The 15552-nt window shown below is 48.5% G+C and overlaps 1 protein-coding gene across 1 annotated transcript in view; it reads left to right on the forward strand.

Annotated features, from left to right (window-relative positions):
* CCDC60 (coiled-coil domain containing 60) overlaps nucleotides 1–15552 on the forward strand; it is a gene marked incomplete at both ends in the record, with an annotated part of 144996 nt that overhangs the window by 105247 nt on the left and 24197 nt on the right. The window contains 2 exons of the mRNA XM_084253199.1: nucleotides 3961–4059; nucleotides 8208–8315. Of these exons, the coding sequence (XP_084109325.1) occupies nucleotides 3961–4059; nucleotides 8208–8315 (207 nt within the window). The remainder of the gene's footprint in view (nucleotides 1–3960; nucleotides 4060–8207; nucleotides 8316–15552) is intronic.

Here is a 15552-nt window from a genome sequence, read left to right on the forward strand (position 1 = left end):
AAATCTTAATTTCCAGGCAGGCATCTCACATCTAAGAGCTATGCTTCTATGACTTTAATTCTAATCACTGAAGAATCCAAAATTCAGGTGTTCTTTAGCAAATTCTTTTTGTAATGAAGTATTGCATTATAAAAGCAAAAGGGATCATTTCCTATGGATCTAAGACCGTAATAGGAGACGCTCTTTTAGACCAAAGTTTTTAAGTCTGATAAACTGCAAAGTTTTCACAAAAGGAAAGCAGGCCCCAAAAGATCCCTGCCTGCCAGCAGCCTCCCCGCTGTGTTCAGTCGCCTCGTTTTACAGCCACAAATTCAGCTGAGAAGGTAGAGAAAAAAAACAAGAAGAATTTGTCTTATTATCGTAATTGAGAGAAGACAGAAAACCAGAGATGAAACAGTGTAAAGGCTGAGTTATTCCCCACATATTCTAAATCATGGGGGGATGCGGGTGAGCCAGGAAAACCTGGCCAGCCAACATGTTTGCGGGGGGTTCCTTCAGCTCAGAGTTGAATAAAGAGTCCACGGAAGTGGAAATCGGGGGCCTAAATTTGGGTCTAATTTTGTAGTTAACTCTGTGACTCCATATTTGGCCCTCAAGTCCCAGGTGGAAGGTAAAATCCTAATGTGGTCCCAGCTTCCTGTCCTCTGCCCCAGCTCATGCAAGACAAAAGCCTGAGCAGGCACCACAGGTTGAGGGTAGGCAAGCCCTTGGCCTGTAGCCCCTTCTGGTTCCCTTTGCCCCAGCCCCCTTTGCATTTTCTTATTTTTTTAAGGTTGGGGGGAGGGTTTGCATAGAAGAACTGGGGTGTAGGCGAGAGATGTGTGGGTGAGAGGATTCACCAGAGACAGAGTGGGGAGCAGAACAGGCAGATCCACTGAAATACACTGTTGAGGGGAGCAGCAGGCGTGACAGGAGAGGTCTGCTGCACCATGTGTGTCACCTCCCTGGCTGGGGATCGAACTCAGACCTTAGTGGTGACAGCACTAAGACTTAACCCCCAGGCCCACCTGGGAGGCCCCCACCTTGCATTTTCCACTCCTGATGCCCCTTCACTCTTTGTCTAGTTCATTCCCATTAGACGGTCAGATTTCAAGATAATATTTCATTTTGTTCCAGTTACTATTGTTGTGAACAAGCATGCCAAAACTCATTAGAACAGCAAACACTTGTTTCACTCACAAATCAGCAATCTGAGTTGGGCTCAATGGGGCAGAAAATGGATCTTGCTCCAGCCAGCACTCACCAGGGCAGCTAGAAGGATCCTTTTCCAGGATGCTCAAGCCTGTGGGTGGCAAGTTGGGGTCAGCTGTCACTTAGGAGCTCAGCCAGGGTGGAGGTCCAGAGACCTTGGTTCCTCTCCCTCTGAGTCCCGTCATAGGCTGTCTGCTTCCTCCCAACATGGCGGTGGCCAGGTGCTGAGAGAGCTAAACTTCCCAAGACATAACTAAAATAAAAGCCGAAGGCTCCGGGGGCCTGGGGCCCAGAAATTAGCATCACACCACTTCTGGCACATTCTATCCAGCTCGAACACTCACAAAGCCTAGATTCCAGGGGAAGGAGACAAGGACCCACCTCTCCTCATTGGAAGAGCATCAAAGAACTTTGGACACAGGTTTCTAATTTGCCCAACTTCCTCCAGGAAATTACCCCCAACTCCAGTCAGCCAAACGTCCCTACTGGGGCTGTCAAAGCACTAGATACCCTCACACTCAGTCTTATCACAACTGTAGGCCTGGCTACATGTGGCTTCTAGACCTGGAGCACCAGCGGAGAGGGGCTGTGCCCTGTCTGCCTTATTGGTGGCTGTATCTGCTGCTCCCAGTACACAGATGTTCAGTAAATGAGCGGATCAGGGAACCAACCCACCAGCGATTTAACCAGTGAAGGTATTTAAATTGGAGCTCAGAAATTAAAAGGCCTTTAGGGACTACACAGTATCATGAATTAGTAAGGCGGGCTGCAGGGGGACGACGGAATGGTTAAGTCTCAGGAACACACCTCACGCAGAGTAGGCGGCCACCTCAATCTGGGTCCCCAATCTTGGACCCCACCGGTCTCTTGCCAGCCAGACACAGGTCTACAGTGGCCGGAGCCTCATATTTCATTGCATGTGAAATACACTGTTGAGGGGAGCAGCAGGCGAGACAGGAGAGGTCTGCTGCACCATGTGCGTCACCTCCCTGGCTGGGGATCGAACTCAGACCGTAGTGGTGACAGCACTAAGACTTAACCCCCAGGCCCACCTGGGAGGCCCCCACCTTGCATTTTCCACTCCTGATCCCCCTTCACTCTTTGTCTAGTTCATTCCCATTAGACGGTCAGATTTCAAGATAATATTTCATTTTGCCCAACATAAATTTCAAAATATAAGCAACTGATTCAATCACACACACACACACACACACACACAGAGAGAGAGAGAGAGAGAGAACTAATTAAAATGTTTCTATGGGCTAGATTTGGTCATGAACAAAAAATATATGTCCAATGACTCAGGTTTGCTAAAAACCAAACAAAAACAACCTTCTCTAACTGAAACCACTTGCTCTATGATGACAGAGAAAATCTTAAGTATTATTATATTGTATTAGATGTAATTTAATCTTTTCCACTTCGAAAGTCGGGTTTTTTTTTCTTATTTTTTTATTTTTTGGGTAAATATCCGTGGTTTCAGAGATGAACTGCCTGTTTGGGCTGTTTCTCCCTCTCTCTGTGCAATTGCCCTCCCTCCTACTCCCCCGTGGTGTCTGCTTTTAGAGGAAGAGCCCTTACTTCCTGTGGCGCAGAGGATGGGCCTCTGGTTCTTCATGGTGACCTGCCTGGGGGCTACCGAGGTATAGCTGGTTGTGGGTGATCTTTTTTTGGGGCACCCCTGAGAGTCTTCTGAAGTTCCAGGTGCCCACACCTCATGGCTGGTGAGTTGACAATTTACAAACATACCAGTCAGCAATCTATAGAACTGGAGGACGCCTCCTCAAGGAAAAGACCAGAAGCTGGAGACACTAACTCCAGGCAGCCCCTCAGCTGTGCCCATCTCATGTCCTCAGGGGCAGGACCTTGGCTGAATCCACCTTCCTCTCTGAAGTTAGAATCATTGCGATACGCCTAGTTGCTCTCCTGGTTGACCAACAGTCCTAGGTTCTCACAGCGGCTGCCAGAGGGATCCTTTTCAGATGTCAGTCAGATGGTGCCTTCTCTCAGCTCAAAATCCCCTCATTCAGAGAAAAGGCCGAAGTCTTGCAGTGGATCTCCTAGGCCCATGTTCTCTCTCTCCACCTCCTCACTCTGTTGCTCATTCCACTGCTGCCACATCAGTCTCCTTGTCTTGAAATCACAGCCCACCCCAGAATCTCTGCACATGCTGCTCCTGAATTCTCTGCCCCCAGACATCTGAACGGCCCATATTCTTATACTCCAGATTTTTATCAAAGGTCACCTTCCCACTGACACTTTCCCCAAACACCAGTCTTGAAACTACAACCCCCAGTCCTCCCAAATCTCCCTCTCTGCTAAGAAACGTGACTTTGGGTAATTTCATCATGTCAACAGCTTAAAGTATAACTGTACAAACCCTGCTGGTACCACCTTCCACACGCTGAGGCTCTATATAGGGACCATCATCCTCTACACAGCCTGTCATTGACCAAAACCTTGGTATACAGGGCATGGCTGTGCACCCCAAAATATGTGCACTCTCTGGGATGGCTGGGGCAGGGGCTCAGCAGACTCCCACCTGGGGGCAAATCCAGCCCCAGTAAATAAAGCTTTATTGGCACACTGCCATTTTCATGCCGTGCACATACCTCCAACGTGTTCATGTCACTAAGTGTTTTGACATAAACCCTGTGTTCCCCGGAGCCATGAATATTTGCCCGCCCCTCAAAACTCAGCCCTTCGAGAGCAGGTGTTTAAGCTGCTGCAATTGTTCACTCAGTTTCTTTCTCTCTGCTTTTCCTTCAGCACATATGGCGATGACAAGATGAAGAAGGGAAACATCTTCCTCCCTTTCACCCCCATCCACAGCTGCATCATTTCGCCCCTGCTACCTGAGGCCCACGTGTAAGTAGTCTCACCGCTGGCTTGTCTGCCTTGTTAACTAATAAATCAAAGCCAAAGGCAAAATGACTCGTTGGGCTAACTCCTCAGGAGCTGTTGAATTGTTCCTCTGTCCTCTTAAAACGGACATGAAGCCTAGAGCCTACACCACAATTTGGGGTATAAAAATACCGGAAGGCAGATCCCGTGAATCAGAGCTAAAAGGCAAATCAGCTGGGGCCGAGTCCTTCCACTGCTCACCCAGCCAGACTGTAACGTCAAATAGTTTACAAAGCCTGATACTGCCAGGGACCAGCCTCCGGCAAAATGTCGTGTCAGGGGTTCCTGAACGGATGAGACGGCCTAGGCCACACGTTAGGGGCTGAAACTTAAGGGCTAAGGGGAAGGGGATGAGGTAGTGAGGAGACACTGACCCAGGATGGGGTGCAAGGATCTTCTGCGGAGAGACCCAGCAGGTCTTTATTTATTCATTTTTAGTAAGCAGAAAAATTACATCATCATGTGCAGAGCAGAAACAATTAGTGTACTTTATTCCCACGGACTACTGGCTCCTACGGGTCTCAGCTAGACGGTAGCCTTCAAGGTTAATAGATAAAAAACCAGACCTAACACTAACTTATTATTTCAGCGAGACAATTACCTAAGACAGTGGATAGCCGCCAGTGCATCCCTATCAGCTAAAGCCTCAGCATCAAAAGACTTTTCTTATTCGCATGGCCTTCAACGGAGACCAGCTGCTGCTCAGCTATCAGAACTTTTTCTACCTAGAAACTCCTCAACACAAATAACTTCATTTAAAAACTTGCCTAAGAAACTTCTAAATAAAAGGAACTTCTAAAAAAGCAAAAGAAGGATGTACTATAATAGTAGTGCTGGGTTGCTTGTCAGATATGTACAATAAATCGTCTCCCATTGTCAAGTGGGCCAAATTGTTTAATAACTAATTTTCTAAACAGATGATTTTCCATGCCATTTATTTGTAGTATACTGATGCATATAATTTACTGCCTAAATGTACTTTCTGATAAATTTGTCTCTCTTTATGACCAAGAACAAAAAATGAAGGAATGTTAGATCTTCAGCCCCACGGTGTGAGGCGCTTTAGCTTCAGCCCCATGGTGTGAAGCCCTTTAGCTTCGCTGCTTGCCAGTGTCTTATCCGACTGGGGCAACAAGGCCTCCTGCAGCATGATACAGTCTGTCTACAGCCCTGGCCGAGCGTGCACCAGGATCTCTTAGCCAGGGCTCAAGGGACACGAGTTCCCCAGGACCCGAGAGCTATTTCCCGGAGAAGCCCTGTCACCCCCGACCCGAGGCATGAACCCACGATTGCCTGGTTTAAGGGGAGCTAATCCCCCCTCCAAAGCACACTCTCGCTTTCTAAAATCTTGTTCCCCTTGTGTATATTTCCAATGTATTTCAAGTCCAATGTCTATTCTTTTTCACTAGTTAGCACTTCACATTTGGAGAATTTCAGATGCAGTGGTAAAAGCTCTTGACTTGGCCCTAGGCCCTACGGACATTCTGAAACTAACCCCTGCTGGATGGGAAGGGCTGTCCAGGCACGTGCTGAGCAGCAGCTCCGACCTCCACCCACTAGATGCCAGTGGAGCACCTCCCCTGCAAAGTGACAGTGTTTCCAAACACAGCTAAATGGCCCCTGGGGGCAAAACTGTACCAGCTCTCTATTTCGCCCCCCATGTTGAGAACCACTGCTTTAGTGCAATCAAAATGGCGTATGGATTCTAGACTCCTCTGTCTGCCCACTTGTCAAATATTTATTAGACCCCAATTGTGTACACAGGAATAAACTAAACAGTGCTACATCCTCCTCACTCAGCCCTCCCCACACCCTGCCGTACAGGTGCACTGTTAGCCCCTCCCTGCAGATGAGCAATCAGCAGCTCTGAGAGGTATATGCACCTGTCCAGGTCACACAGCTCAGGTGTTGCTGCACTGGAGTTTTTTAAATCCAGCCTGGCCTGTCTGATGTCAGAGTCTCAACTCTTACCATCCACACACCACCCAAGAAATGTATCCCAAGGCCTTGTCTTCATAGCCCTCATGATATACACTTGGAGAGTTAAGTCTTGTGTACTTGAAGAGTTAAAATGATGCAAAAGCAAAATCATAGGTTGAGATGGTAGGGGAAAAGGTCATTAATAAGAACACTTAGTTCAAGGGTAGAAGTTGCCGCTACCAACAACACTATCCTGACCTTCTGACTCCTGGCTGGGCTGTTTATGGGTGTGCCCCCAGCTGATGGGTGAGTCTGAGGCTGGCCCATCTAGGATGGTCTCATTCACAGGTCTGCTGGCCCATTTAGGATGGTCTCATTCACAGTTCTGCTGGCTGACTGGTTGGTTAGAGCATCAGGAGTGTCTGGCCCTCAGAGCTCTCATCAGCTGGCAGGTCAGCCTGGGCTTGTCCACATGCAGGGGCTCTAAGTTGTCACCAGAAGGGGGGCATCTCCCGGGCCTTTCCCAGCTCCCTGGGGTTACAGCAGTGGGCTTCAAGGTGTCACAGCCCAGGGACAGCCACTGCTGCTGCTGAAATGCTGGACAGTGCCCAGGGCCCAAAGCTGCCAAAGAAGGCTTCTAGGGGACAAAGACAAGAACGGTCAGGGCTGTGGGCTTATAGGGCTTTTCAATTAGAAGTGAAGAACGAGTAGGCACATAGTGTAAACACTTTGTAGAAGGAAAAAAAGCGGGAGGAAGAGGCTCCTGGGAAGCAAAGAGAGTCACTGATTAGTTTTCCTAAAACCTGTGAACACAACCACCCTAGTTGGCGGGGGTAGGGTGAAGGGCAGAGAATGGGGCGAGGTGGGCAGCTCTCCCCCAAGCTGAGAGAAACGGGTGCCTCCCAAGGATGCCCAATAACCCTGGGGCAGCTCCAGACGTGTCCCCAGGGCCTGGGCCCCACCTGCTGAGGCGGTGTCTTCCTGGAAACAGAGAGTGGGGGCCTCCCGGCCTCTGTGCGCTTCAGGCCCAGGAACCCTGGGGAGCATCGATCAAGGCTGGACGCAACTTCAGGGAACAGCACTGGTAATGGAGGTCTCACGCCCATTAGTGTAAAAGGAGAAATCATGGGGGGGTTGGGTGCTAGTCAGGACTCCACCTGTTTCCAGGAAGAACACAGGCCTCAGGTTAACCCCCTCCTGACCTCACTCTCAGGGCACCACTGGGCTGGCTTGGCCCGCCCCCCGGGCAATCAGCACTCACTCCCATGAGAGCACAGCCCCTGAGCCAAACAGACTCGGATTCAAATCCCCTGATGGAGCCCCTTTACTTCTCTGAGCCTCCGTCTCTAAGCTGCAAAGATGTCACAGCAGTACATGTGGTCAGCAGCAGTAAAGATCTCAGACCCCACCTCTGCCACCAGTAAGCTGTGTGACCTGGAGCAAAGTGACTGCACAGCTCTGAACCTCGGGTCCCTCCTCTCTGAAATGCGGGTCACGATGCCCAGAGAATTGAATAATGTGGGCGGGGGGTCGAGGGAGTGATCAAGCCCATGCCTGGGTCACGATAAGACAGATGGGCCTCCCTTCATGGGACACTACAGAGTTTCTAAACAGTAGGTAGCTTTGGTTCAAAAAACATAGCCAATGTTTTCTTCAAGCTCCGGCAGCAACTTCAGCCAAACAACTTACACATGGAAAGTAAAGCGGTTCATCTGCGGGAGGGGAGCACCATGAAACACAGGCTTCTGCGTGTTTGCAGGCTTCTTTGCCACTCGCAGTGCATTTATTGTATTTTTATCAGGTGAGCAACTGGCTACCTAGAGGATAGAAATTCTTTCTATCCTCTCATTTGCCTGTGTCAGGACCCCTGTGGGGGGACCCCTCCCTCAGCCCTCCCCACTACACAGCAACCAGCACGGGGTCATCTCCCATGGCTCATGTCCCAAAGCATGGCCCTGCCACCTACTAGCCCAGTGACCCCGGCCCCAGTTCCTTAAATCCTCTGAGCCTCAGATTCCTCATCTGTGAAACGGGTCTGTGGCAAAGGGTTAATGAGCTGATGTGGGGAAATATCTACACATGCCTGGGATGTGCCAGCAGCCCCCAACTAAGAACCAACACAACCCCACCTCTGTCACCATAATTGTGAAGAATACTGTTTTGACAGAACCCCACTGTGCTCCCTCTTGCAGGGAACCCCTCTTCCGCCAGCTCTGTGCACTCCACTGGCTCCTGGAGGCGCTCACTATCGACCACACCCACCACACCATGAAGCCGGTGATCACCTGCTGGAATCCAAAGTAAGGCTCAGCCCTTCAACCCACCCTAACTGGCAAGACTGAGCGGTGGGAGAGGGCTTCTCTCCTCTGTGTGTCCTCCCTCCTGAGGTGTTTTGGGTGGGTGGGTCACTTTAGGAGTTCTGTGCAATCTGCGTGACTCAAACAAGGGTGAGCTGGAGCCAGGGCATCACCACACTTGCGAGAGCCAGCTGTGTGCCTCTCGTCCCAGCTCCGCAGTCAGTGACATCACCTCAGAAGCTAGAAATCGATCAGCCACGGCGGGAGTATTTACACCACAGGAATCAGCCGGCTGGAGCAGCGCAGGGCTGGACCCACAGCTGCATTCCTCTCGACCCTCAGACTGTGCATGTGTGAGGTTCCTGGAGCGGCTGGGTTTGCCCAGGCCCAAGCTCCAGAACTTGTCTACTCCACAGTTTTAGCAGTGTCCCCACTGGAAGGGAGGGCTCATATGAAAGCCTTGGGGTCACTGCCACAGGAGGCACGCTGCAGACACAGGGCAAACAAGGGGCCAGCAGACATGAGAAAGCATCGCTTCTTTAAGGAGCGTCCTACTGTCTGCATGAATGGGGCCAAAAAGATAAAGAACCCTCACATGAGGAAGGGATTGGCTCTGGTTCTGTGAACATCCCAGGCTGCATGCAATAAAATATCCCCTTCCCCCATAAGTGGAAACTCCCCACACCCACCCACCCCAAAAAGACTGACACCAACTACCCTTTCACAGTCCTGCCTCCCGGGAGAATTCTTTTTTTTTTTTTTTCTCTCGCCAAGTCTGAATCCTAATGAACTCCCTCCTCCTGAAAGCATTCACTCCCCAGCTCCCCAAGCCTCGCCCTGATTCATCTCTGGCCCCTGAGTCTCTGTTGCAACCAGAAATATACATCATGCATCAATTGGTAGACCAAGAATTCCTACTGATTCCATATTTTGGATTGGCATAAATTTAAAACCATAGTTTCTCTTGACGTGTGGCCTACAAACTTATTTTTTTAACTGGCAGAAATTATTTCTTTCCTTTAATAATGCAAACCCTAGATACAAAACAGATCTTTCAAAACGGAGCTTCTACATGAAGCAAGAGGTTGGGGCTCCTGACAGAACTAGGGCCCCTCTAATACACTCCCAGCCCTACCAAGGCACTCCAGTTTTTTCCCAAATACCTGTGTGGCTCACAGAAGTTGGTGAAAACCACAGCCTTAAAACAGTTACCACACAGTATTTTTCTCTAAAGCAAAGCTGCTAGTGTAATGTTCAAATAAATTTACTCTTATCAAACATCTTCAAAAAATTCAGACTGTATAAAGCATGAAAGCCTTGATTCCTACCCCAGTCCACTCAGCTCCCTGAAGAAAAACCCCTGAGGCCTATCCTTTCTCCTTCCAGAGATTTCTTATAAAAAATATGCATATATGAAGGTTTGTTTGTTTTTTACAAAAATGAGGTTATACTCTACATGGTTTTCTAGATGGGTTTCCTGCCCCCCTTTCACTAGGCCTCACAGACATCTTACATATGCACAAAATTTCCACCTCCTTTTAAAAACAGTTTCCACTTTCTCTTCATGAAAATCCCCCAGGGTCTTCTATGGGTGGATGGACTCTCCTTTAGATAACCCTCTCTGTACTGGTGGGCACGAAGGCTCTTTCCAGGTTTTTGCCACTTCAAAGAGGAGGGTACAGAACATCCATTTACGTACATTTTGTGCCCAGCTAAAAATATTTCTGTTGGCCAGATTCTGAGAACTGGAATTTCTGGGTCAAAACTACATCTCATTTTTTTTTTTCACAGTTGATTGCTTAGATTCTAAGAAAAAGGCCCCCGAGCCAGCAGACTTCTCATAGCATTTCATCTCCCCGAGCAAACTCCCAGCAGCAACATTTGGGGAGGGGGTGGCTCCCAAATGCGGGCACGTGGGCACACTTGGGCACTTGTTCTCCCAAGCTGAAGAAAGAACATCATGCAGAGCTCGCCTGGAACTGATGCAAAGGGACTGTCTTTACTTCCTCCGGCGGGTGAAATACACCCACAACGTGACCCAGTATCATCCCCGGCAGTGAAAAGTCACAGCAGTCCCCTGAAGTTGTGCGGGTCTGTGACATGGGGCAGAATTCCACGAGGAATTCTACAAGAGCAGAAGCCGAGCCAGAATCTTGGTTCGGACCCAACAGAAAAATGCAGTTCAGGAAAGAATCCCTCAGGAAACCAAAGCATTTGTTGGGTTTTCAGTGTGGTTGGTTGGTTGGTTGGTTGGTTGGTTGGTTGGTTTCCTAGTGAACCATTTGATCCTGATGGTGATTTTAGTTTGCAGTCACTGGTAGACAGGTAAACATCTAATGCACAGTTCCCCTGCTCTCGAACAGTAGAACCATCCTATTTGGTATGATTTAGTAGGCTATTTTGGGGGCCTAGGAATGCTCAACATATTTTCATAGAAATTAATAGCAATAGCATGCACAGACCCCCCAAAATAGCTTACCAAACAGGAACTGTCTACTCTCAGATACCAGGAGAAAGTTGGACCCAGCCATGACTTGTAGCAATGCTGACCCATGTAAATACCCCCACCGTGGCTGACTGCAGACCTCCCGGCGTGCTGGCACTGAACTTGGGGTCAGGAAGAGATGCATAAATTCCATATTTGTGAGCTAGTATAGCCCACTCTAGCATACCGCTGTCGGGATTGACAAAAAGAATTTTTTTTGCAAATACGGGTTTGGTGATTTAGGAGGGACAGTGTGTTTAAGTTGCCTAGAAAGTGCCAGAAAGCATCTATTTAGATAGCAAGGAAGGAGAGTGTCCCCTCACTCTACTATTGAAGATTAGCCTCCCAGCTTAAAGAGCACCTAGTGCTATGATTATCGATGCCACTGACACTTGAGTCTAGGAAGGAATTAAGACTCTGAACAGAATTTTACCAACAGATAGGGGGAAAATGCCACATAAGGTCAAACCAAATCTGGTTGCAAAGATAAATAATCCAAAGAACAACCTCGAGGGGCAAACAGCAAATCTTCCCTGCTCTGGTCTGTGCACTCTCACTACCAACAGGCAGCCTGCATCTCCTATTATTAAAGCACCTGAAACAAAAACCCTGGGCCCTGTCAGCCACTGTGCATTTTTCCAAAAGGAAACACCCATCCCTGGGGACCTGTAGATCCCAGAAGCTTCATTTCTATTAGGCAGAATGACAGCAGTAGCTCCAATCCTGCCCTTCAATGGATTTTATAGCAAAAAAACTGGGGAGGTTCAATACCTCAACGTGAACTGCCTCCAGGCAGCAGAATTTTACTAACTGGCAGCTGGTGTGCCACACGGCATAGATGGTACCTGTTCGATGCAAGACCACACAGGTGGGTGTTTAGGTGAATGGATGGGAGACAGATCCTAGGCTGTCTCATATGTAGCACCTAAGTCTCTATTTAGAAAAAAAAAAATTCCCAACTTCATCATATGGCAATTCAAACACATTATTATTTCCCAGCATCCTCATTAATCTGACTGCTAGCAGGAGAGTTTATTTCCATTGACAAGATGAAGGGGTCCACACAGAGCAGAAACAGAGCCTTCAATAATGAGTATGCTAACTACCCTTCTCCGAGAGATGCAGGCCTCTGTTCAGGCAGAGGAAGCCTGGCTTTTTATAGAAAGACCCAAAAGTCTTTATCCAAACCTTTGGGATACGCTGTGTTTCCCAGTTGGTTTTTTTTTTTTTCCCCTCATTTGCATTTTAGAAAGGAAACATGGAGCCTTTACTATACAGAACACCACCCTCCCAGAGGGGGCTGGGGAAGTGTCCTACTGTTAAGCATATATTTCAGGGGAGAGGGGACAAATAACTATTCCCACTAAGAAATGCATAATAAGCATCAATAACAGTCATCAGTAGCTTCCCATCCTTCAGGTCATGTTTTGCTGCCAAGTAATTTATTAAAAGATTTTGGCTTTCAAGACCCCTGGGAATTTGGAACTGGATAAGGGATCATGTCCCTGCACTGGTACTATTCTTCCTAAAGACGAACTTTCCAAAGACCAGCCAGAAGGACTGACCCCAGAGGACATGACTGTCAGGACCTCTCTCCCCAGCTCCACCCCCTTCTTAACAGGGCAGCCCAGCCAGGTCTGACCCTGATTTTTATTAAGAGAGTCCAGGCACTCAAAGGCTGGGTTGCCCAAGCATACGGAATCAACCCCTCCTTTAGGGAAACACAGCTGGCCGAAAGGCCACCACACTTCAACGTTGCAAATATGACACCAGCACCTATGTCCAACTCCCGTGTCATACTGCAGAGAGCCGGCATGTGAGCCGGCTTGCTGTGTCCAGCACTGTGCCGAGCAGCTGACCTCATCTGAGCCTCGTTCTGACTTCCAGATAAGGAAACTGAGGCACAGAGAATTTAAGTAACTCGATAGAACTTGCATAGCTGGAAAATGCTAAGTCAGGATTTGAACCTAGCCGGAAAGCAGGAGCACTCAACAGCGAAGGGCTCAATCCCTCCTTTTCTCTGAAAGTCTTCAATTAACTGAGGGGACAATGTGGTGACCAAAAAAAGGGGACTATTTGCCAGGAGACCCCAATTTACCAAGATAATTTGAAACATAAATAGATCTTTCTTTAAAAAAAAAAAACACCAAATGATTATTCTATTCTTACTGCGGTGCAACTAATTTTGGTTATTTAACTTAATGAGGAGAACACCTCGCCATTGGAAACTGAATGATTTTAGACTTTATCAGTGTGTGGTTGGACAGGAACAAATTTCACCCATGTCCCATCACCTTCAAGTCTTTGCCAGAATGTCACTTTTACAGGGGGCAGGTGGGGGGGAGCAGTGCCCTTCTGAACTACACACCTGAAAGCAATTATTATATATTTAAGTAGTTTTCCCTTTGTCAGGCACTTCCTCCCCTATTCCAAAAAAATCTCATTTTCTTCAAGCCTGCTTTTATCAGGCACTACTGGGGATAAAACTGAAGAAAACAGACCCACTCCTTTCTCTACAGCTTCTCCGCCAGGGGAGGTGGAGGGAGCAACAGATAATAAACATGCAATAATCAAGACACTCTGAGGTAGCACGAAGTGTCATGAAGAAGAAATTGGCAGGGCAATGTGACAGTGACAGGGAGAAGGGGACAGCTTTTCAACTGGGTTGTCAGGGGAAAAGGCTCACTAGGAGGTGACATTTCAGAGAAGTGTCTGATGTCCCCTGCTCTCCTCTCCATGCTGATTCTAGCATTTCCCCCTCTACGCCTGTGCCCGAGTGGATTTCTCTGCGGGAGCAGGGGGACATGGAGGGGGACCTGACCGCTCATGGCTCAAGGAGGAGGCATGGTGGGGTGACCTGGCCTGGGAGAGCCCAAAAGACTCCAAGCGCTTTAGTCTCTGGTCCTGGTGCAGAATCAGCAGCCCCCTCTGTCTCCATCTCCATCTTGGACACAGGAACGAGACCTACGGCCGCTGACTTCCCCCATGCACCCCAAACATGAGCTCAGAAAAGGAGAACAAAAAAAGAAGCATTCGAGAAGATTGTTCCAGTGGCCACAGCAGACAGGCCCCTGCAAGTGACTGCTAGGGACAAAATATTTGGGACATCCAGTTAAAAGTGATGTAGATGATGCTCAACACCCTCTTCCCCTGATTTCTGGCAAATTGGATCCCCAGAAAGCTTCAGCAAGAGGTGAATTGTGGTCTGAAAAACACAGACACTTCTCCCTGGCTCTGTCTCAACGCCCCGTGAGCCCCTCCTCCAAGTCACACAGGAAGATCTCAGTGGAAAAACCAGGTAGCTTTTAATATCGATAGTTTCACTTATTCTCATCCCTTATCAGGCTCCGTGTCATTTCACCATCACAGTAACCCCCTGATATAGCTGATATCCCCCCCATTTCGCAGATAAGGACACTGAGGCTTAGAGAAGCTGAATAATGCGCACACGTTCACACACAGAGGAAGCAGCGAGGCAGGGCAGGCGGAAGGCTGAGAGGATTGTTAACCTACTCTTAGCCACAGAGAGACGCCACGACCCTGGTTCTGACACTCAGACTCACCTGAGGTCACTCGGAGAGTACAGCAGGGGCACCAGTTAGATAAACTAGGTTAAGCTGCCAAAAAAGAACCACCTCCCAATCTCGACTATTTGACACAAGTTCAATCCTTGCTCAGCCTCCGTGCAGCTCCGCTCACAGTCACTCAGGGCCCTGGGCCGAGGGCTGCCCACCTGACACGAGCTTCCATCACACACATGGCAGCCGAGGGCATCTACCTGGGTAACGGGTCCTTAAAGCCTCCACCCTAAGTCACATGTCCTGTCCACTCACATTTTTGAGCATGTGTTCCGACTGGAAAGCAAAAGTCACAGTGCTACCCCTGACTTCTAGAAGCCTGATGTCCCTGGACTATTTGGTGAGATGCACAGAGAGAAGACTGCCCCCCCAAGGCGATGGGAAGAAGCCCCAAATGCTCTGCCCTCTTCAGGAGCCTCAGCCCACAGTGGACAAGACAGCTCAGCTTGTTTATCCCCTGCCACCCCAATGATCTTGCTCTGGGGTTTATTTGCTGCTGAAAATGAAACATCAGAGAGACTCATTCTGTCTAGCCATGCTCTTACTTTATCAGCAACTTTGCAAAAGCCAAGGCACCAGGCCTTTTCAGATCTTCTGGAACCTTGCTGCATTTTTAGCTCATTCAGCCTTGCTGCCCGATGTAGCAACAGATTTCAGGTCATCCTGGAAGCCAGAATGAACCCCCATCTTCCCGACTGGGCCTGAATATGGAAGATTTTGAAAGCTTGGCTGGGACCAGATTTAATTTTAAAAGGGGAAGTGGGGGGGTTGCTTTTGAACTTCAAGAAGACTGGAGGCACAGCGGGGGCTGCATTAGCAAAGGGAAAAGCAAAAAGCCCTGTGGGCTTGGAAAAAAAACTCCTCCAAAGCAGAACCACTAAAGCTTCCAGTTGGTGAGCCTTAAATCAGACTTCAAAAGCACCACTAGTTTAAATATTGTTTATAGGGCTGAAGTATTGCTCCTTCTTCCTCTGGCTGGATTTTAAATATTCCCTAATTTGATTACTCCAGGGAGAGACAGGCTGAACCAACGTTAAATGAGCTTCACTGTTAATTATTCAGAGGGCTTTTTATTGTGTAATCAAACATAAAGTCTTACAAAAAGCTTGGAGGCACATTCTCACCCCGCCCTTCCCAGCCACCTTGGCATCTCAAATGTTGTGACTCTGAGCAAGGT

Source organism: Talpa europaea, assembly GCF_964194135.1.
Source record: "Talpa europaea genome assembly, chromosome: 14".
Classification (NCBI taxonomy): domain Eukaryota; kingdom Metazoa; phylum Chordata; class Mammalia; order Eulipotyphla; family Talpidae; genus Talpa; species Talpa europaea.